Source organism: Schistocerca piceifrons, chromosome 9 (genome assembly GCF_021461385.2).
Source record: "Schistocerca piceifrons isolate TAMUIC-IGC-003096 chromosome 9, iqSchPice1.1, whole genome shotgun sequence".
NCBI classification, from domain to species: domain Eukaryota; kingdom Metazoa; phylum Arthropoda; class Insecta; order Orthoptera; family Acrididae; genus Schistocerca; species Schistocerca piceifrons.
Genome location: NC_060146.1, coordinates 188,052,321 through 188,074,765, shown reverse-complemented (window position 1 = coordinate 188,074,765; position 22,445 = coordinate 188,052,321). Strand labels below are relative to the sequence as shown.

Genomic DNA, 22,445 nt, shown 5'->3' with positions numbered 1-22,445 from the left:
TAATCTTTAAATTGCTAGACAATATCCGTGATGAAAGTAATCTAGTGAGAAGTAGCACGCATTTCCCGCCCGTAATCCCTTCTTGAGTTCGGATTCAATCTCATTTCTCGAAGTGGTGTCCACGCCTAGTACGACTGGCAATCAAAACGTAATATAACACATTTTTATCTGAAAATAGGTTGGTTTTATTCAGTATTCAAGACACTGTAGTATTCACCACTCTTTTGGCTACAAAACTCAATTTTCCAACACAATCTCCGTTCAATGCAACGGCCTTACGCCAAATTATTGCCAGTTCCTGTATGCCTGCATGGCACCACTCTATCGGACGACGTCGGAGCGAATGTCTGGCTGTATCAAAAACCTCCCCGTCATATACCACTTCCCTCGGAGGGCATCCTCCACTGGGTCAAACAAATGGAAGTCTGAAGGCGCGAGATGCGGGTTGTAGGGTAAGTGAAGTAGAACAGTCCAACCAAGTTTTGTGAGCTACTCTCGGGTGCGCAAACCTGTGTGAGGCCCTGCGTTGTCATAAAGAGAAGTTCATTTGCATTTTTGTGGCTACGAACAGGCTGAAGTGGTTTCTTCAGTTTCCTGAGGGTAGCATAATACAAGAACTTTCAGCACTGCAGCGCGTCAGTAATCGTAAGTATCGGCATAATTACGAAAAATCCGCCTCGATTGCACAAACTACCTGATGTTTACATAGGTTTCAGCGTGGGTAACCACGCCTTCTCCAGAACAAATAAAAAACAGCTCTAAATAGGCATAGACAAAGGCTAAAATCAACACCTACAGCGGTATGATCCAAAAAATTTTTTGCAAATACACGGTATATATGTACCAATTCAATAATGTTACTTATCCCAATCCTGTATGTGCTGCCTAGCCCCAGCCAGGTTGGCTGGGTTGAGATAAGTAACATTATTGACTTGGTTCATATGTACCATGTATTTGTAAAATTTTTTGGGGTCTTACTGCTGTAGGTGCTAATTTTAGCCTTTGTCTATGCCTATTTAGGCAAGCCGTTTTATATTTGTTCTGGAGAAGGCGTGGTTACCCACGCTGAAACCTATGTAAACACCAGGTAGTTTGTGCAATCGAGGCGGATTTTTCATAATTATTTAGCACAATACACTTCCGGGATAAAAAGAGTTGCACCATCAATGAGGTGATGGCAGGTTCCAGTAGACGGTTAGACGGATGCCATGACTTTGGCAGCTGAGGCTGCGGCTTTGATGCGGTGCTGCGTCACTGCATGGATTGCCGTTTCCATTCGAACGCCTGTGACGATGTTAGACAAGAGATTATCACGATCAGGCTGCTAACACGCAAGCAATTCCGCACAGATGCCCCTTCGTTGCTATTTAAGATTTCTGTTAGGCGGTGAGGAATCCAGTGGGCACACGATTTAGAGCATCCTACAGGCGGCCGAGTGTGTCAGCAATGCGAACAGAAACGTCCAACTGTGCAGCGAGGTGATCACTCGTGATCCGTGATCACCTCGCAGGAGGGTGTCCGCACGTTCCAACCTTGCAGGAGTCGCAGATGTTTGCGCCGCCGGCACGCGGGAGATCGGACAAGTCTGCGCGACCTCGTTGAGATGATGATTGATGCCTCGCCCAATGACTCAGCGTGCTTTTGTTCACTGCTGAGTCTCCGTAGACATTGTACAAGCGAGTGATGCTCTAGTCTTTCGCCAAAAGAAACTCACTGACAGTTCTCTGCTTGGAATGCACCTCCGCTGCAGATGCCAATTTGCAGGCTACATATAGTGCGATAGTGATAGATGCCTCACCCATCGATTCACCGTACTTTTGTTCACTGCTGAGTCTCCGTAGTAAACTTCGTAAAACTATAAGGGCTAAAGTGGGAATATTCCACGACGTCCCACAGCAAATACAGCATTTTTTAAATCGAAACTGGTACAGAAAAGGAACTGTATTGGATTACTTACTGAGCGCCCTTCGTACACCTTTTATGCTTGAAGACGCAAAACCCTAATTATGTTGCTTATTTTAGTTTCGGGTTATTCGCACAGAGATTAATGATAAACTTAATATCCGAAACTGTTAAGCCAAAAAAGTAGTTTCGCTCTCATTATCAAGCAGTGGATGGTCAATTTGCGCTCCGTTTTTCACGCATCTCAGTTTTAATGACGTCATATTTCCTAATTCTGTGTCCAATAATAATATACTCTGCGCAACACTTTTAAAGTGTTTTTGAAGAGGCGTAATTGTATCCCATTGTGGGACTCAAGCTTGAAATTAGACCCGATGGTGCCTACAGCCTCCCTCTACAATGGCGAGAAAGCGTGGCGCACTGCGACGTCACCTTCGGGCTCGGCAACGGTGAAGACAGAATTCTGCCCGACGTCATCGCGGAGGTGGCACAAGATGGGCAGGTCGGCACACACCCTCTTACCCACATTTCACTCCTTCTCCAGGCGCCACTGCGACTGAGGTCGGAACCGCCACGCGGTTCTACTTCGGATGTCTGAGGAAAACATTTCAGACACACCGCCGCTAATACTCAACACGAAAAATCCTGAGAAGATGACAGTAAGGACGTAGATGAAACCACGCCTCCCATTGGGAAGTTGATTCTCACACATTTCACTGTGCGGAAACGACTATACCCGTGTGGTGAGCAACAGGTCGAAAATATTGAAAATTCTCGACACGCTGATACCCCCTGAACGATTCAAGTATACTCCAACATTACTGTGGGGCTGCAAGCCCATAGAAAGTGGTGTGACCCTTTTGGAGTTACAGGTTGACCCACTAGGGTTTTCTCAAAACGAAGTGATTTAATTAGAACGTTGTTCGACGGAGCAGAAAGTGTTCATGGTTTTTTCGTCTTCCTACTTAGCGACTCACAATGTCTTGATTGCAGAGGGCTGCAACTCTGACACATGCGTGAAGAAAACTGCGGAAGGTCCCACTAAGACCCCCTGTTTGGCAACACCCTCGTTACAAAGGCCCACACATTTTCCTACCACCTATGTGATGAAAAGTATCCGGACACCTGGCTGACAATTACTTACAAGTTCGTGGCGCCCTCCATCTGTAATTCTGGAATTCAACATGGTGTTGGCCCACCCTAGTCCCGATGACAGCTTCCACTCTCCCAGGAATACGTTCAATCAGGTGCTGGAAGGTTTCCTGGGAAATGACAGCCCATTCTTCACGGAGGGCTGCACTGACGAGAGGTATCGATGTCGGTCGGTGAGGCCTGGCACGAAGTCGGCGTTCCAAAACATCCCAAAGAAATTCTGTAGGATTCAGGCCAATCTATTACAGGAATGTTACTGTCGTGTAACCACTACGCCACAGGCCGTGCATTATGAACAGGTGTTCGATATCGCGTTGAAAGATGCAGTCGCCGCTCTCGAATTGCTCTTGAGCAATGGGAAGCAAGAAGGTGCTTAAAACAGCAATGTAGGCCTATGCTGTGACAGTGCCACTCGAAACAACAAGAATTGCAGGCTCCGTTCATGAAAAACACGACCACACCATCACATCATCGCATCCCAATTTCACTGTTGGCACTATACGTGCTGCCAGACGACGTCCAACGGGTATTCGCCATACTCACACCCTGACATCGGATGGCCACACTGTTTACCGTGATTCGTCACCCCACAAAACGTTTTCCACTGTTCAATCGCCCATTGTTTTGCATTTACCGGCGTGATGTGCGACTTAAGAGGAGCTGCTCGAACATCAAATCCAAGTTTTCTCACCTCTTGCCTAACTGTCGTAGTACTTGTAGTGGATCCTGATGCTGTTTGGAATTCTTGATTGATGTCTGCATATTACTCTTCAATTGTCGGCGGTCTCTGACAGTCAACAGACGAGGTCGGCCTGTATGCTTTTGTGCTAACCGTGTCCCTTCACGTTTGCACTTCACTATCACATCAGTTGACCTAGGGATTTTACGAGCGTGGAAGTCTCGCATACAGACGTATGATTCAAGTGATACTCAATCACCTGACCACGTTCGAAGTCCGCGAGTTCTGCGGAGCGCCCCATTCTGCTGTCTCACGATGTCTGATGACTACTGAGGTCGCTGATACGGAGTACATGGCAGTAGGTGGCAGCACAATGCACCTAACAGGAAAAACGTATGTTTTCATCACATAGTGTACCTGTAGAGAAAATTCTACGCAAACTCTGGTGCTCTGTTGTTGCTCTGGCGCCTGCTTGCTGGAAAACGGTGTACACGGGGTGTCAAAAGGGTTACCTGCGCTCAGGTCTAGTTTTCACATGTGTCCACCCCTCGATGTTGGGAGTATCGCAGAGCTCCAGAGCACCACATTTTACCACCACTACAGAAAAAGTCAGTAGCCACATATGAGCAAATTTAGAATTACACTAGTGGCCATTAAGATTGCTACACCAAGAAGGTAACGTGCTACAGACGCGAAATTCAAGCGAGCGGAAGAAGATGCTGTGATATGCAAATGATTAGCTTTTCAGAGCATTCACACAAGGTTGGTGCCGGTGGTTACACCTACAACGTTCTGACATGAGGAAAGTTTCCAACCAATTTCTCATACACAGACAGCAGTTAAACGGCGTTGCCTTGTGAAACATTGTTGTGATGCCTCGTGTAAGGAGGAGATATGCGTACCATAACGTTTCCGACTTTGATAAAGGACGAAATGTATCCTATCGCGATTGCGGTTTATCGTATCGCGACATTGCTGCTCGCGTTTGTCGAGATCCAACAACTGTTAGCAGAAAATGGAATCGGTGGGTTCAGGAGGGTAATACGGAACGCCGTGCTGGATCCCAACGGCCTCGTATCACTAGCAATCGAGATGACAGGCGTCGTATCCGCATGGCTGTAATGGATCATGCAGCCACAGCTCGATTCCTGAGTCAACAGATGGGGACGTTTGCAAGACAACAACCATCTGCACGAACAGTTCGACGACGTGTGCAGCAGCATGGACCATCAGCTCGGAGACCATGGCTACGGTTACCCTTGACGCTGCATCACAGAGAGGACCGCCTGCGATGGTGTACTCAACGACGAACCTGGGTGCACGAATGGTAAATCAACATTTTTGCGGATGAATCCAGGTTCTGTTTACAGCATCATGATGGTCGCATCCGTGTTTGGCGACATCGCGGTGAACGCACATTGGAAGCTTGTATTCGTCATCGCCATACTGGCGTATCACCCGGTGTGTTGGTATGGGGTGCCATTGGTTACACGTCGCGGTCCCTCTTGTTCGCATTGACGACACTTTGAACAGTGGATGTTACATTTCAGATGTGTTACGACCCGTGGCTCTACCCTTCATTCTATTCCGGCGAAACACTACATTTCAGCAGGATAATGCACGATCGCATCTTGCAGATCCTGTACGGGCCTTCCTGGATACAGAAAATGTTCGGCTGCTTCCCCGCCAGCACATTCTCCAGATCTCTCACCAATTGAAACCGTCTGGTCAATGGTGACTGAGCAACTGACTCGTCACAACACGTCAGTCACTACTCTTGATGAACTGTGGTATCGTGTTGAAGCTCCATCGGCAGCTGTACCTGTACACGCCATCCAAGCTCTGGTTGACTCAATGCCCAGGAGTATCAAGGCCGTTATTAGGGCCAGAGGTGGTTGTCCTGGGTACTGATTTCTCAGTATCTATGCACCCAAATTGCGTGAAAATGTAATCACATGTCAGTTCTAGTATAATATATTTGTCCAATGAATACCCATTTATCATCTGCATTTCTTCTTGGTGTAGCAATCTTAATGGCCAGTAGTGTATGTTTCTTAGAGGTAAAGTTTTCATCAATAGGTACACCCGAAAATCTGGAGCATGCTGCCCTGTTTACTAACTCCAGTTCATGTGATACATCAATTCTTGCTATGTGTCTATATGTTCATTTTTTTTTTTTGACTCATCAAGTCTTCTGACTGGATGATACGGCCCACAACGGACAAAGAATTCTTTTCCTGTGCCAACCTTTTCATCTCAGAGTAGCACTTGCAACCTACGTCCTGAATTATTTCCTGGATACATTCCAATTTCTCTCTTCCTGTAAATTTTATCCCTCTACAGCTCCATCGAGAGCCAAGCAAGTTATTCCCTGATGTCTTAACAGACGTCCCATCATCCCGTCCCTTCTCCTCCTCAGTGTTTTCCACATATTCGTTTCCTCTCCGATTCTGCGACAAATCTCGTCATTCCTTACTTTATCAGTACACCTAACTTTCAACATTCGTCTGTAACACCATATCTCAGATGCTTCGATTCTCTTCTCTTCAGGTTTTCTCACAGTTCAAGTCCGAGTACCATACAATGCTGTGCTCCGAATGTACATTCTCGGAAATTTCTTCCTGAAATCAAGGTCTATGTTTCACAGTAGTGGCCAATAATGCCGTTTCTGCCATTGCTAGTCTCCTTTTAATGCCCTCCTGGATCCATCCATCAATGGCTATTTTACTGCCTCGGTAGCAGAGTTCGTTCATATACTTCGTGACCATCAGGTCTGATGTCGAGTTTCTTGCTGTTCTCATTTCTGCTGCTTCTCATCACATATACCCTGTACTCATTAGACTGAGTATTCCATTCAGCAGGTCCTGCAATTCTTCTTCACTTTTACTCATAATAGCAATGTCAGCGTCTAATCGTGTCATTGATATCCTTTCACCTTGAATTTTAATTCCACTCCTGAATCTTTCTTTTATTTTCATTATTGCTTCTACATCTACATCTACATCTACATTGATACTCCGCAAGCCACCCAACGGTGTGTGGCGGAGGGCACTTTACGTGCCACTGTCATTACGTCCCTTTCCTGTTCCAGTCGCGTATGGTTCGCGGGAAGAACGACTGTCTGAAAGCCTCCGTGCGCGCTCTAATCTCTCTAATTTTACATTCGTGATCTCCTCGGGAAGTATAAGTAGGGGGAAGCAATATATTCGATACCTCATCCAGAAACGCACCCTCTCGAAACCTGGCGAGCAAGCTACACCGCGATGCAGAGCGCCTCTCTTGCAGAGTCTGCCACTTGAGTTTATTAAACATCTCCGTAACGCTATCACGGTTACCAAATAACCCAGTGACGAAACGCGCCGCTCTTCTTTGGATCTTCTCTATCTCCTCCGTCAACCCGACCTGGTACGGATCCCACACTGATGAGCAATACTCAAGTATAGGTCGAACGAGTGTTTTGTAAGCCACCTCCTTTGTTGATGGACTACATTTTCTAAGCACTCTCCCAATGAATCTCAACCTGGTACCCGCCTTACCAACAATTAGTTTTATATGATCATTCCACTTCAAATCGTTCCGTACGCATACTCCCAGATACACAGATACAGATTGAAGAGCAGGGGCGAAAGATTAAATCCCTGCCTACACCCTTTTTAATCCGAGCACTTCTTTCTCGGCCGTCCACTCCTATTATTCCCTCTTGCATCTTGTCTATATTGTATACTACCCGTCTCTCCCTATAAATTATCGCTATTTTTCTTAGAATTTCGAACATCTTCCACTGTTTACATTGTCGAATGATTTTTTACAGGTCGACAAATCCTATGAATATCACTTGATTTTTCTTTAGTCTTGCTTCCATTATCAACCGCAACGTCAGAATAGCTTCTCTCGTGCCGTTACCTTTCCTAAAGCCAAACTGTTCGTCATCTGAGACTCTCTCAGTTTTCTTTTCCATTCGTCAGTACATTATTCTTGTAAACAACTTGGATACATGAGATGGTAAGCTCATCGTGCGATAATTCTTGCTCTTGTCACCTGTTGAAATCTTCGGAATTGTGAGGATGATATTTTTCCGAAAGTGAGATGGTATTTCGCCAGACTGATTCTATACATTCTATACACTCTTCCGTCTTTAGTGCACTTTTCCACTCCAAGGACAAGAGAGTGCCCTGATCCTCTATCTGCTCTTCCGCCCTCTTTGAGAAAGCCGTTGGCAGAATGAGGGTGACTTCTTATGTCGGAAGTCTTCGGCCGCTAATGATGACTACTAATGAAAGTGTAAGCGGTGGCGAGTTCGAACCAGGGACCGAGTGCGTTCTGATTAATAATCAAAGACGCTACCCCTCGACCACGGTTATCCTCCCATTTGTTCTAAAAAAACTGAGTGTAGTGTGTTCTCTCTAAATTTAGGTGTAATCCACTTTCAGAGAACCACTGAGTAATTGTTGGAAAAACACCATGGTAAAATCTCTTCTGTTGCTTGCCCTCTAATGGGATTTATTATAATACCAGTGTCATCAACAACATGTACCATTTCTGTTTGGTGAATGTTAACTGCAAGATCATTAGCATATCAGAGCGACCTGAAAGTAACGTCGTTTATCCTCATGTCGATATTCGTTAGTTATTTATCAGCTCATCGTGTGCTTGGAAGTCAGCCAATGATATTTTAATGTTAGAGTGACCTGTTTACTCGTAAATAATGAAATATTATTTTTTTTGCAATTTATTGTGAAAATAACAATTGCTACCAAAAACATTTACTGTGTTAATCCAGATTCATTAGACGTTCGTAAATGCTAAAGATGATGATGATCATTCTGACTCAAATCGATTATGAAGTCCTCCAACTTTAGACAGTGACATGTTAAGAGCGGAAGTGGAAGCAAATCCTTGTCAGATAGTCGAGGAACAGACAAATATTGTTAACCAACGTTGGTCGAACATCCAAGAACATTTGGAGCAGATTTGTAAAGGCAAACAAATATAACCAATCCACCATACGCAACTCTTTGCTTGCTTCAGCTGCGCAATACAGAACCGCTTTTTGGTCGTGATATAATCGAAGAAGACAAGTGCGTCCTCTAAGATAATCCAAAATGGAAAAGGCAGTGTCTCTATCCGAATGAATCGCAACACATCTAAGCCAGGTTTACATCACACAAAGTCGCTTTTGTGTGTTTGGTGAAGTATTCTCTGGGTCGTTAATTGTGAAGTGGTGAAGCCTGGACCAACTGTGAATGCCGACCTTGTAAGTAGGCTGTTTAGGTTTTTATGTTGGTAACGCCACGCAGCGCTCTGTATGAAAATCACTGGCTGTGCTGTGTGCAGTCTGTGGCTGGGTGGCATTGTTGAAATAGTCGCTATTGTAGTGTTGGGCAGTTGGATGTGAACAGCGCGTAGCCGCCAGCAGTGGTGGATGTGGGGAGAGACATAGCAGAATTTTAATAGCGGAAGATCTGGACGTATGTCCATCAGAAAGAGTAAATTTGTAATACTGTATAGCATGAACTGATATATATATATATATATATATATATATATATGCCCTTTGAAGCCGGCCGGGTGGCCGTGTGGTTCTAGGCGCTTCAGTCTGGAACTGCGTGACCGCTACGGTCGCAGGTTCGAATCCTGCCTCGGGCATGGATGTGTGTGATGTCCTTAGTTAGGTTTAAGTAGCTCTCAGTTCTAGGGGACTGATGACCACAGATGTTAAGTCCCATAGTGCTCAGAGCCATTTGAACCATTTTTTGACCTTTGAATATTATTAAGGTAAATAGATTGTTTGTTCTCTATCAAAATCTCTCATTTGCTAACTATGCCTATCAGTAGTTAGTGCCTTCAGCAGTTAGAATCCTTTTATTTAGCTGGCAGTATTGGCGCTCGCTGTATTTCAGTAGTTCGAGTAACGAAGATATTTGTAAGGTAAGTGATTCATGAAAGGTATAGGTTATTGTTAGTCAGGGCCATTCTTTTGTAGGGATTATTGACACTCAGATTGCGTTGCGCTAAAAATATTGTGTGTCAGTTTAGTGTTGATCAGAATAAGTAAAGAGAGAAGCGTCTGAGTACTTCAGTTCTGCTCAGCTGTGTGAAAATCAATCAACGTAAGGGATTTACCAGCACAGTAATTCATAAATTTTCCTAAGGGGATATTTCAACCTATAATGTGAACAAAAGGATCGAATAAATCTATCTTTAATTGAAAAGCGCCCAGCGATTGTCAGCAGAAAAGGCGTTATTGTGCAACACGATAGTACAAACTAGAAGAAATTAATGAATTGCGGTGGAAAGTATTTCCTCACCCACCATACTCACCTACATTGTGCCATCGGATTTAATTTTATTCCGATCGCTACAAAATTTTCCAAGTGGCAACAAATTTTGAAAAATAAATGTGGTCCAAAATTCCCACTCCAAAAATTTTGCTCACAGACCAATCGAGTTTTATCGATCTAGAATTTAAAATTTGCACACCAGATGCCAAACGTTTGTTGATGACGTAGATGATTACATCATGTATTGAAAATACAAACATGTTAACACTTTAAGTATTTGAATGTAATGTAAAGAAACGAAAATTTCTCTCAAGGTCGTCCTAATAGATAATGAATAGGAATGCACCCAAAACTGAACCTTGTGCAACACTCTTCGTGATTTCTCACCCGGCCAACGTAATTTGAATTACTTAGCATATCTGTTTGCATTCTATGCGTTAAATATGAATGAAAACAATGGTGTCCAAGGCAATCAGTTTCATAAAACTGATATTTTTCTAAGAGGGCAACATGATTTACGCATTCAGATGCCTCAGAAATATCACAGAAAATACCGACTGTCGTTGGCTATATTGGGCTGTAATTCTGTTCATCCGACATGGTACCCTTTTTGTAAACAAGAGTGAGCTAAGGTATTTTCCAAGCTCGTGGGTAATTCGCCGCGCTCAGCAGGTAATAAATTCCTCCTCCTTGATTCCCCCTGTGCCGCGTCTAATGTCGTAGCTAAGGGCCCTCTGCGAAAAGTCTCTTGACGGATAAATGTCCAACGATGGCAGATAAGATTGTCAGAGCGGTGCTTAAAATACCTGTAGCGAGGTTTTTAACTACTGTGTCTCTCATACTAACTACTCTTGAAAATGACCCATCCTGAGGTGGCTGTTTCAGAAACTCGTCTGCGCTGCAACTTTTCTGTTCTCGTGTGCAGAGAGGTTCTTAAACAGTCTGAAACACGTGTTATTTTCTTTTTGGTTTTTTACTTTTAAGTGACTTGTTTGTGAGCTGCAGTTGACTCAGACTGAATCTTAACTCTAGAGGGCCCGGAACAAATCAGCTAAGCAAAGAGACAGAAACTGGATGCGTCACTTTTTTTTCGCTCCTGTATTGATGTCAACATTAAGAGGCAAGAGGACTTTCACTGTTGAATGCAGAGGGCAAAGCGGGTTGGTCGAAAGACTATAATAAAGGCTTCTACGTCGGGGAGGAGCTCTGTGATGATGTCGTAGAATAAGATACCGCAGTCGATGTGGAAGACTAACCAGAGACATTATTACAGTTGGAAGATTTGCTATCAATTAAGGTGGGAAGCACTTTCGCTATTCCTTTGGAATATCTAAAACCATAAGGAGAAGAGGCAGCCAAAACACCATTGAGGGTGGTGTGTATCGTCTAAGCCCGGAGATATCTACTATCACATCAAACGTATCCGAACACGTTTATGTAAAACGGAAATGATCACTAGATGACGTTATCAGCGGACGACAGGTATAAAAGGGAGGCGAAAAGTATTCTGTTATCAATAGAGATGCAGTAACTTCAGAGTAGAAAGGTCAGGAGAGTGCAGTGAATTCGAACGTGGGCTAGTGACTGGATGTCACACGAGTAACAAACACATCAAGGACATTCCCACTCTTCTAAGGCTCACACTACGTGTTTTCACGGCCGGTGTCAACATCAGCTGAAACTTACGGGCTGATAGGTCATCGTTGATATGTGAAACTTTGCCTTGACGTTTCGTCTCCGGCTACAAGGATCATCCTCAGATGTGCAATCGGAACTCGAGGGAGAGGTAAATTTATAGGCAGTATAGAGGGCACCACAGTCCGTCACTATCTCTAGTAGTGCCAACATTCTCGATTGAAAGTAATCGCTTTTCATTCACTGGGAGCCGTAGACATCCTTATTTCATCTAATTGGAGGCCTTACACTTTCCTGTTGAAATTATTGCTGTGTTTATAAATCTTAATAGGCTTTCTATACACGAGAACTTGATAATGTAATATTTGCTATATGACTCTCGTCTTACTGAATTTTATTTCGTGATTGCTGTGTTGACGTACATGTTCTAGATTTCTCCTTACATCCCGGACGGCAGTTCCTCTTTGGTTAACACTTCTTTTCGTGTGCCTGGTATACAAAAATTTCCTTCGAGTTGTGGGCTAATACCGCGGGCTGCCAAAGGATGTCGTACACATTTGCCGTTCCATTTTTTTCTCCTTTTCATCTTCCTGTACGTCATTAAAATAGTTTCAACTCTACACTTACCTAACACTTTCTCAATGCGATCTTTAATTCTGCTAATAGACGTAATAAAAAAGACAGACAGTTATCACAGAATGATAAAACCATGGTTACAAGTAGCGGCACAAGTGTACTGCTGTAATCGGCTAAAATCGGCGCATACATAGAGCAAGAGGTATCAGACTAAACCCCTTGTTAGAACAGCTATTCTTCTTAAATGTCGACCGTAGGTGGCTAACCTCGCCTTGTACATAAAACGGGGCACAAATTTTGTTAGCTCTGTCCCCGAGGATTTTATAACACCTCCATATTGTCTGGGCTCCTTACATATCTTACTGCATCTCGCCACTTCAACTCCGAGGATGTCTCCCGCAGCCGGAGACGAAAAGTTAGAACATATCGACTTGGTCTGTCAGTCAGGAAGTTGTAAGTGAAACTTCTAAAGCTGTACTAGTCCAATGTTAGTAATGTGATTGCGAAGTAGAAACGCTAAGGAAGAACCACAGCGAAACCAGCACCAAGTAGACCTCATGTTCCGAAAGACAGAGTCTGCCCAGTATTCAAGAGGATGTATGTAAAATTGCATGAAATCATTGGGAGGAAACACCTGTCTGTTCAAAAGTGCTACCGTTATACCAGGTAGGTCAATGACGGGGGGCTGGGAGTCAAGAAGAGTGGGGTACATTGATCCGCCAGCTTCTTGGATGCCACACTTTTCTTCAGCCAATGCAAAGTCTTGCTTGAGGTGGTGTAAAGGGCAACGCCACAGGACATAGCATTAGTGGAAACCAGTCATCTGCAGTGACGAATGACGCTGCGTCCTCTGTCAGTCCCGTTGAAGGACTTGGGTTTAGAGAATGCGTAGAAAACTTACCCAACCATCATGGTGAGTGCCAACAATGAAGTGTAGGTAAGTGGTGTTACAGCATGGGGGTGTTTCTCATTGCAAGTGTGTGCTCCCCTTACTGCACTTAAGAAAACACTGAATCCGGAAGGTATGAACACATTTTGTGGCATTGCGTACTATGTAGATTAGAGGAACAGTAGCATAGCAGTGCACCCAGTCATACCCCATCACCTATGAGACAGTGGTCCATGTACAGTAACATTCCTGAAATGGAGAAGCCCGTCCAGTGTCCCGACATGAAATGCTGTGGAGCGCCCTACATCTATATCTACATACTACATAGATACTCACCAAGAAACGGTACGCTGCTTGGCGGAAGACACCCTGTACCACTACTTGTCATTTACTTACATGTTCCGCTCGCAAAAAAAAAAAAAAAAAAAAAAAAAAAAAAAAAAAAAAAAAAAAAAAAAAACGATTGTCTATAGGTCTCACTGTGGGCCTTACTTTCTCGTGTCTTATCGTCTTGGCCCACACGCACAACGCACAATGTATGTTGGCGGCACTAGAGCCGTTCGGCAGTCAGCTTCAATTGCCGGTTCTGTAAATTTTCTCAATACTGTTTCTCGAAAGGAACGTCGCCTTTCCTCCAGGGATTCCCACCTGAGATCCCGAAGCATGTCTGTAACACGTATTGCTCGAACGTACCGGTAACAAATCTAGCAGCCCGCCTCTGAATTTCTGTGATGTTCAATCCGATCTGGTACGGATCCCAAACACTCGAACAATGCTGAAGAATAGGTCGTACCAGTGTCCTATACACGGTCTCATTTACAGGTGAACTACTCTTTCCTAAAATTCTACCAATAAACCGAAGTCGACCATTAGCCTTCCATACTGCAATTCTCATATGCTCGTTTCTTCTCGTATCGCTTTCCGGAGCTATGCTCAGATATTTAAACGTCCTGGCTGTGTCAAGTAGGACGCTTGTGTGTCCGGACATTACAGCTTTGATCTTCCTACTCATCCGCATTAACTTACATATTTCCATTTTGCGGCTAGCTGCCGTTCATCACACCAATTGGAAATTTTGTCTGTCTTGTATCGTTCTACAGTCGTCTATCTACGACACCTTACCGTACACCACGGCATCATCAACAAACAACTACAGACTGCTGTCCACCCTCCCCGCCAAATCATTTATGTAAATAGAGAACAAAAGCGTTCCTGTCACATTTCCCAGGGCACTCCTCACGATACTCTTGTCTCCTATGAACACGTATCGAGGGCAATATACTGGTTCTATTATTTAAGAAGTCTTCGAGCCACACACATGTCCGAGAAGAAATTCCGTATACTTCTACCTTCGTTAACAACCTGGAATAACGCAGCGTATCAAATGCCTTTGGAATGAATCAGAACGTCGCCAGTGTCCAACATCACCATCTTCTCTGGTTTCGGCGCTTGAGGAAGAATTGGCAGCCAATCCTCTACAGGCTTTCAGACGCCTCGTTCCCCACCAGAGGTCAAGCCGTTATGAAGATGAAGGATGGACACTCCCCATATCAATGTCAACTAATACTTTCGGAGAGATAGTGTACTACCAGACATGCGGAATGAAAACCGTCCACACAACGCCGCAGTTACCGAGAGCAGATAAGTGCGAAAACTATCTTAGTATCAGAATAAGACATTCACTCGGCAGCGGAGTGAGCGCTGATACGAAACTTCCTGGTAGATTAAAACTGTGTGCCGGACCGAGAGTCGAACTACGAACCTTCGCCTTTCACGAGCAAGTGCTCTACCAACTGAGCCACCAAAGCACGACTCACGCCCCGTCGTCACAGCTTTACTTCTGCCAGTACCTCGTCTCCTACCTTCCAAACTTTACAGAAGCTCTCCTGCGAAACTTGCAGAACTAGCACTCCTGAAAGAAAGGATATTGTGGAGACATGGCTTAGCCATAGCCTGAGGAATGTTTCCAGAATCTTAGTATCACCTTAACAGCTCATTCATTCAAGATGCTTACAATGAAAATATATAGAGGCATAGAAGAAAACTAAGGAACCGTTATGAGACGATCAGTTTGGCTTTAGGAAAGGTAAAGGCATGAGGGAAGCAGTCAAATGGTTCAAATGCCTCTAAGAACTATGGGACTTAACGTCTGAGGTCGTCAGTCCCCTAGCACTTAGAACTACTTAAACCTAGCTAACCTAAGGACATCACACACATCCATGCCCGAGGCAGGATTCGAACCTGCGACCGCAGCGGTCGCGTGTTCCAGACTGTAGCGCCTAGAACCGCTCGGCCACCCAGGCAGGCCGCAGTCCTGACGTTTTGCATGATAATGGATGCAAAAATAAACAATAAATCAAGACAGGTCATAGAATTTATCGACGTGGAAAAGGCCTTGTACAATATAAAATGGCGTCCCATGTTCGAAATGTGACTAAGGTACAGGGTAAAACGGATAATATTCAATATGTACAAGAACCAAGAGGAAATAATAAGAGTGGAAAACCAAGAGCGAAGTGATTGGGATGGGGAGGGTGTAAGACAGGTACGTTGTCTTAGGACCCTACTGTTCAATCTGTACATCAGGGAAGTAATGAGGAAAATAACCGGAAGTTTCAGGGAGTGTGATTATAATTTCGGTAGAAATGATATAAATGATAAATCTGCTGATGACAGTGGTATCATAAGTGAGAGTGAATAAGAACTGCAGAATGTGTTGAACAGAATGAATAGTCCAAAGAGGACACACAATGGACTAGGAGTCTACCGAAGGATACGAGAGTAATGAGGAAAAGGTAAAATTAGATTAGCGGTAAAATTACCATCAAAATTGGGAACCACAAAGAAGGTGAAGAGAAGGATTCCTACTGTCTTGAAAGGAGGACATAGAAAGCAGCCGAGCACAGACATAAAGGGCACAATAAAAGAACTCTATCCCAAATTCACGGACTAAATCTATGGCAATGTACATTTGTGGTAAAGGCGGGAAAGAAGAGGCTCGGAGGTTTCGAGCCGTGGTGCTACAGAAGGATGTTTAATTTCGGTGGACTGATCAGATGAGGAATGAGGAGATTCTCCACAATTTTTCCCTGAATGATTCCAAACGGCACACTCAGGCAGTTTATAGCTCTGTGACACCAGGAAATGTATATCTCGTCGATAGGTCGTTTGGAAGGAGCGCCGAGTTTTGTATATAGAAGAATGGGTACTCATCTGAACATCTGACAAATGGACACTCCGTCACCAAAACATCCAACTAAACATAGCCAATTACGCACTTCATGTTGCATCCACCACCATATTTTGAAATTTTTCCAGCTCCCTATGAAAAAATTGAGAGAAATTTGATTGAAATTGTTTTGTACACAATTTAGAAAGAAAGTCTTAATTAAAGACTTATTGTTGTATATTTTGGGAATATAAATAAATAAATTATAGAAATAATACCGTTTCTTACATTTACCTATTTAAGTAAATATTACTTCCACTTATTATTTGGTAAGTTTCGGAGACAAATATTTCACCCAAAAATATATATTCCCTAGTGGAATTAGACAAATAATCCACAGCCGTTTGAAAAAGAAAGTAATTTCTATGGCTACAAGACGAGGGGAACACTGACATTCGTTACTTCTTACTAAAGCTAATACTAAGAAAGGAGCTGAAACAGCAGTCACAAAATTCTTCCAATTTTACAATGACATAAAATGTCTGTAAGATAATTAACCGATGTGAGTGTATCAAACGGAACACTGCTTATAAAATATTCGCAACTTACTCATGATGTGCATTAGTGCATATTTCTTCTTGCATTTACTGTACAACAAGCTTCTATTCGTCATACCAAATAGAAACTCTGTCCAGTCATACTGTCCTATCACAACTCCTTGGGGCACAGCTTACGTCACTCTTATGTCTGATGAACACTGGTCAACCAAGACAACTTACTGGGTTCTGTTACGTGCAGCGGCTCAGGTATCTGAGGATAAATTCCGCACTCTTGGGCGTTCCGTGGCAATGTCCTGTGGGGCTTCCCGGAAATCTAGGTATACGGCAGCTGTCTGTTCCCTTGATTCGCTGTTCACAGAATATCGTGCGAGAAAAATGAAAGCTTAGTTCCATACAGTGAAGCTTTCTCAATCTGTATTGATTTGTGGGCAGGAGAATTCATGCTTCGAGAAAATTTGTTATAATCGGTCTTAAAAATTGTTCAATAATTCTCATGCATACCGGTGTTAAAGAAACTGGTATGTAATTCTGCTGGTCCGTTCTTTTACGCTCCTTGTACAGAGTCACCTACCACTTCTTCCTGTTGCAAGTAACTTTGCGACGTGCGATAAATTCGCTGTAAATGCAAACTGAGTACAGGGTCAATGCCTAGGAGTAGGAGAGACTAGGGAACATTTACGTGGATTTCAGTTTTTTTTTGGTTAGATTTATCATGTTTAAAGTTGTTTGTTCTCATAACGTGAATGTTAAAGTGTAATTTGGTACATGTGCATCTAACTCGACACTACACTTAAGAGTGGAAAATAATCCTATGTAAGTTCGAGTGCGTAAACGTTACCCGGGTATGGAGAGGATTTACGCACCTAGGGAGTCACTTTCACGCAACACACAATAACGAGTAAGCAAAACACGCAACTGAAATTTTCAAAATATCAAGATACGTTTTTCTGGCAGTAAACAAATGCCGGACTGTAACCAGAATATCGCCTACGTAGAATTCTGAATACTAATAAATGGTCTTTTAATCATCAGTGTTAGACTTGCAATCTATGCACAAAAAAAAAAAAAAAAAAAACATGTTTCCTGTGGCACAGTCGTCGTGAACCCACCTTTGACATCTAAAGCACTGGCGTTATTCTTGATTTGTTTTTGATTGGTTATATCGTTTCAAGCAGAAATAGAAAGGCGTTTTCTTTCTCTTCATCAGACTGTTGCGAGTTGTAAGAGAAAGGGAAAAGAGCTGAATGGGACATTTATTGAGACGGGGTGCTAGCAAACAGACACTTTGGAAGGACTAGTTTGTGAGAGGAGATTGAGAAGAGCAACGAGATACATGATGGTGGACGACATAAAGAGGAAGGGAAAATTCATGGGTCTGGCAGAGGATGGCAGAAGACAGGAGACCATAGAGGCTTTGGACAGATCAGTAATAATGACAACAGAAGGAGGTAGATCGAATTTTTTCTTTGTTCTTGCTGTTACCAACATTTTACCCTTATCGGTCCTTGCTCTTACAAAACTTGATCCTTATGTCTCACATTTATCAGAGTGAAATAAGTTTTTTTAGCAATTTCTTCTTTTTATTCATCTACATCTACCTACATCTACATGGATACGGTACAAATCACATTTAAGTGCCTGGCAGAGGGTTCATCGAACCACCTCCACAATTCAGAATTATTCCAATCTCGCACAGCGCGCGGAGAGAACGAACACCTATAGCTTTCCGGACGAGATCTGATTTCCCTTATTTTGTTTCTCCACATGTAGGTCGGTGTCAACAAAATATTTTCGCATTCGAACGAGAAAAAAGGTGATAGATATTTCATGAGAAGATTCCGTAGCAACGAAAAACGCCTTTCTTCTAATGATGTCCAGCTGAAATCCTGTATCATTTCTGTGACAGTCTCTCCAATATTTCGCGATAATACAAAACGTTCTGCCCTTCTTTGAACTTTTTCGATGCACTCCGTCAGTCCTATTTGGTAAGGATCCCACACCGAGCAGAAGTATTCTAAAAGAGGACGGACAAGCGTAGTGTAAGCAGTCTCCTTATTAGATCTATTACATTTTCCTAGTGTCCTTCCAAATTAAACGCGGTCTTTGGTTAGCCTTCCCCACAATATTTTCTATGTTTCTCCCAATTTAAGTTGTTCGTAATTCTAACACCTATGTATTTAGCACGGCTTTTAGATTAGACCGATTTATCGTGTAACCGAAGTTTCACGAGTTTCTTTTAGCACTCATGTGGATGACCTCACACTTTTCGTCATTTAGGGTCAACTGCCACTTTTCGCACCATTCAGATATTTTCTCTAAATCGTTATGCAACTCATTTTGATCTTCTGATGACTTTATTAGTGGATAAACGACAACGTCATCTGCAAACAACCTAAGATGGCTGCACAGATTGTCTCCCAAATCGTTTATATAGATAAGGAACAGTAAAGTGCCCATAACACTACCTTGGGTAACGCCAGAAATCACTTCTGTTTTACTCGATGACTTTCCGTATGTTACTACCAACTGTGACCTCTCCGACAGGAAATCACAAATTCAGTCACATAACTGAGACGATATTCCATAAGCACACAATTTCACTACGAGCGGCTTGTGTGGTACAGTGTTAAAAGCCTTCCGGAAATCCAGCGATACGGAATCGATCTGAAATCCCTTGTCAATTGATCCTATCTCTTCAGCTTTTTGGATTACGCTACCAACTGGCGATGTTCTAAAGCTTCCTTGACTTTTATGAGCGCTAATTTCCTGTTTACACTGTGTAAAATAGTGCATAAGAGTGTGTCAACAAGACTGCTTAAACGTGTCTCGTCGCGAATTTTGAATTAGTTTCGGTAGTAACTTTTAAGCCTTCACGTTATAAAAATGTAAATTGTAAAGCAGAATCATCTACTGTAAACGAACATACATTTCTCTGTTCTCAATTCTAAAAGATATGTTCCCAAGGAATTTCGATATATGAGACAGCAAAACTTGCTCACCTTGCACAGAAACACAAAAAGTTCCTGCAATAGCGGCTCCACGATGTACATGTGGGTCCTCAACAGGTGACAGTATAAATCTTCCATCGCTATTTTGACGATGATTGATGTGTTGAGACCGTGGATGTAATAATATAAGGTATATAGCAACCCGCCGTGTCGGTAGCGCCGTAGGAAAAATGGGTCCCGAGAAAAGTGCTTTTCGTAAACGTGTCCATGCGTACAAGTGCCACCGTCTCCCACACTTCCTGTAAAACAGGAGAATCTCATCAAGACTGGGTGACTAACTTGGTTTTTAACGCTTTTGAGCTGCTTTTCAGCGCCGTGGATGCCTATTTCTAAGTCCTTCGTATTGGTCAAACGATATTACATCACTTTACACCGCACAGCTTTTGCCTGTTCAACAAATCACGTGCGTATCCGTTCGTAATAAGGGAACCCACCCGTCTAGTCGGCATCTCCAGATGGCGTGACCTTGTGGCCGTATTAACTCGGCACCGTGCTGTGTCGTCCAATGGCAAAAGTGCCCACCGGCCGTAACTCGTGCTCCCTTGCCGACAGGGAAGTATGTGTGTGTGTGTGTGTGTGTGTGTGTGTGTGTGTGTGAGAGTAAAGGTGCGCAAAACGTCCGCGGAGCGGCGCTGGTGGGCGGCAGATTTCCGCGACGGACGACCACGTGCTCCCGGGGCCAGGATTCCTGTATAACCCGTCGCCGGGGCGACAAAGAGAAAGAGAAAGGAAGGGGCGGAGTATAAAAGGACCCACCGCGAGCCGCTCAGCTACATCAGTCCCCGCAGGGCAGCAGTGATCCGTACGCCAACCACCCAGCCAGCAACCACCAACCATGAAGGCCGCTCTCGTAAGTACACGATTACTCACTTCAATAGACGGTCGCTACCGTCTGGTACCCAAATACTGTTTCACGTGTCTGTACTTAAGCTTCATCTTTCAGGGATACATTTGCGCTGTCGTTACATACGGTACTGCAGAGTGTTTACAAAGTTCTAAACATACGAAATAGGTTCTTCGATATATAGAAGGCCTGAATACTTAAGATAGGAGAACCAGGTACTCTGATCTGTACGGCAAATGATCGTCGTAAACAAGTTTCATCAGGGGAGCCCCCCGCAAGTATGACAGGACCGCTCCGCTGCTCATTCTCTCTCTCTCTCTCTCTCTCTCTCTCTCTCTCTCTCTCTCTATATATATATATATATATATATATATATATATATATATATATATATCAAAAAAAGTTTAGCATCACCTCGGTTGTGAGAGTTCCGGAACCTGTACAGAAAATTGCTCATGGTTCAAATGGCTCTGAGCACTATGGGACTTAACATCTGAGGTCATCAGTCCCCTAGAGCTTAGAACTACATAAACCTAACTAACCTAAGGACATCACACACATCCATGCCCGAGGCAGGATTCGAACCTGCGACCGTAGCGGTCACGCGGCTCCAGACTGTAGCGCCTAGAACCGCACGGCCACTCCGGCCGACACTTGCTCATGAAAACCACACATTGTATGTTGTTCCGCCATACAGCGAAACATTCAGAACTAATGTTCCAGATTGTTATGCACACCGGTACCTCTAAAACCCAGCAGCACGTCCTGTTGCATTGATGAATGCTTGTATTCGCCGTGGCATACTTTCCACAAGTTCATCAAGGCACTGTTGCTGCAGATTGCCCACTCGTCAACGTCGATTCGGAGCAGATCCCTCAGAGTGATTGGTGCGTCACGTCGTTCATAAACAGCCCTTTTCAATCAATCCCAGGCACTTCGATAGGATTCACGTCTGGAGAACATGCTGGCAAATAGAGTCGAGCGATGTCGTTATCGTGAAGGAGGTCGTTCACAAGATCTGCACTATGGAGGCGCAAATTGTAGTCCACGAAGACCAATGCCTCGCCAATATGCTGCTGATATGGTTGCACTACCGATCGGAGGATGGCATTCACGTATCGTACAGCCGTTACGTCGCTTCCTATCACCACCAGCGGCGTACGTCGGCCCCACATAATGCCACCCCAAAACAGCAGGGCACCTCCACCTGGCTGCACTCGCTGGACTGTGTGTCTAAGGCTCTTAACCTGACCGGGTTGCCTCCAAACACCTCTGCGACGATTGTCTGGTTGAAGGCGTATGCGACAGTCATCGGTTAAGACAGCGTGATGTCAATCCTGAGCGGTCTATTCGGCATATTGTTGTGCCCATCTGTACCGCGCTGCGTTGTGTCGTGATGGCGAAGATGGACCTGGCTACGCACGTCGGGAGTGAAGTTGCGCATTACGCAGTTTGTTGCACATAGGTTGAGTCGTAACGCGACGTTTATGAGAAACAACTACTGTACAGAAATGAGGGTCTCTTATCAAGTAGTATGTGAGATGTTATCTTGGATTGAGGGTCTTTGACTTGTGTTGAAATAATTGTATGCGTGACCCTGAGAAGGATGTTGCTACACAAAAGCGCAGGCACGCAATATTAACAATGATTTCAGACTTTTAACTATGACAGTGAAATACTGCACGAAAAAAGTGGCAGATATATAGTCAGAACCTATAATTAAAAGTAAAGCTACGATTGGCAGCTTTTC

At 43.8% G+C, this 22,445-nt stretch overlaps 1 protein-coding gene and 1 non-coding gene across 2 annotated transcripts in view; one reads left to right on the top strand and one right to left on the bottom strand.

Moving 5' to 3' along the window:
• Positions 1-15,334: 15,334 nt before the first annotated feature.
• Trnas-gga lies at positions 15,335-15,417 on the bottom strand. Its single transcript is given in 2 exon segments — positions 15,335-15,369; positions 15,378-15,417. It is a non-coding gene; the product is annotated as a tRNA-Ser (tRNA).
• A 5,132-nt stretch (positions 15,418-20,549) lies between these two features.
• The window catches only part of LOC124716836 (ice-structuring glycoprotein-like), a 114,470-nt gene continuing 112,574 nt past the window's right edge, over positions 20,550-22,445 (top strand). Inside the window, exon 1 of the mRNA XM_047243389.1 lies at positions 20,550-20,701. Coding sequence (XP_047099345.1) covers positions 20,687-20,701 — 15 coding nt within the window. The 5' untranslated portion in view covers positions 20,550-20,686. The remainder of the gene's footprint in view (positions 20,702-22,445) is intronic.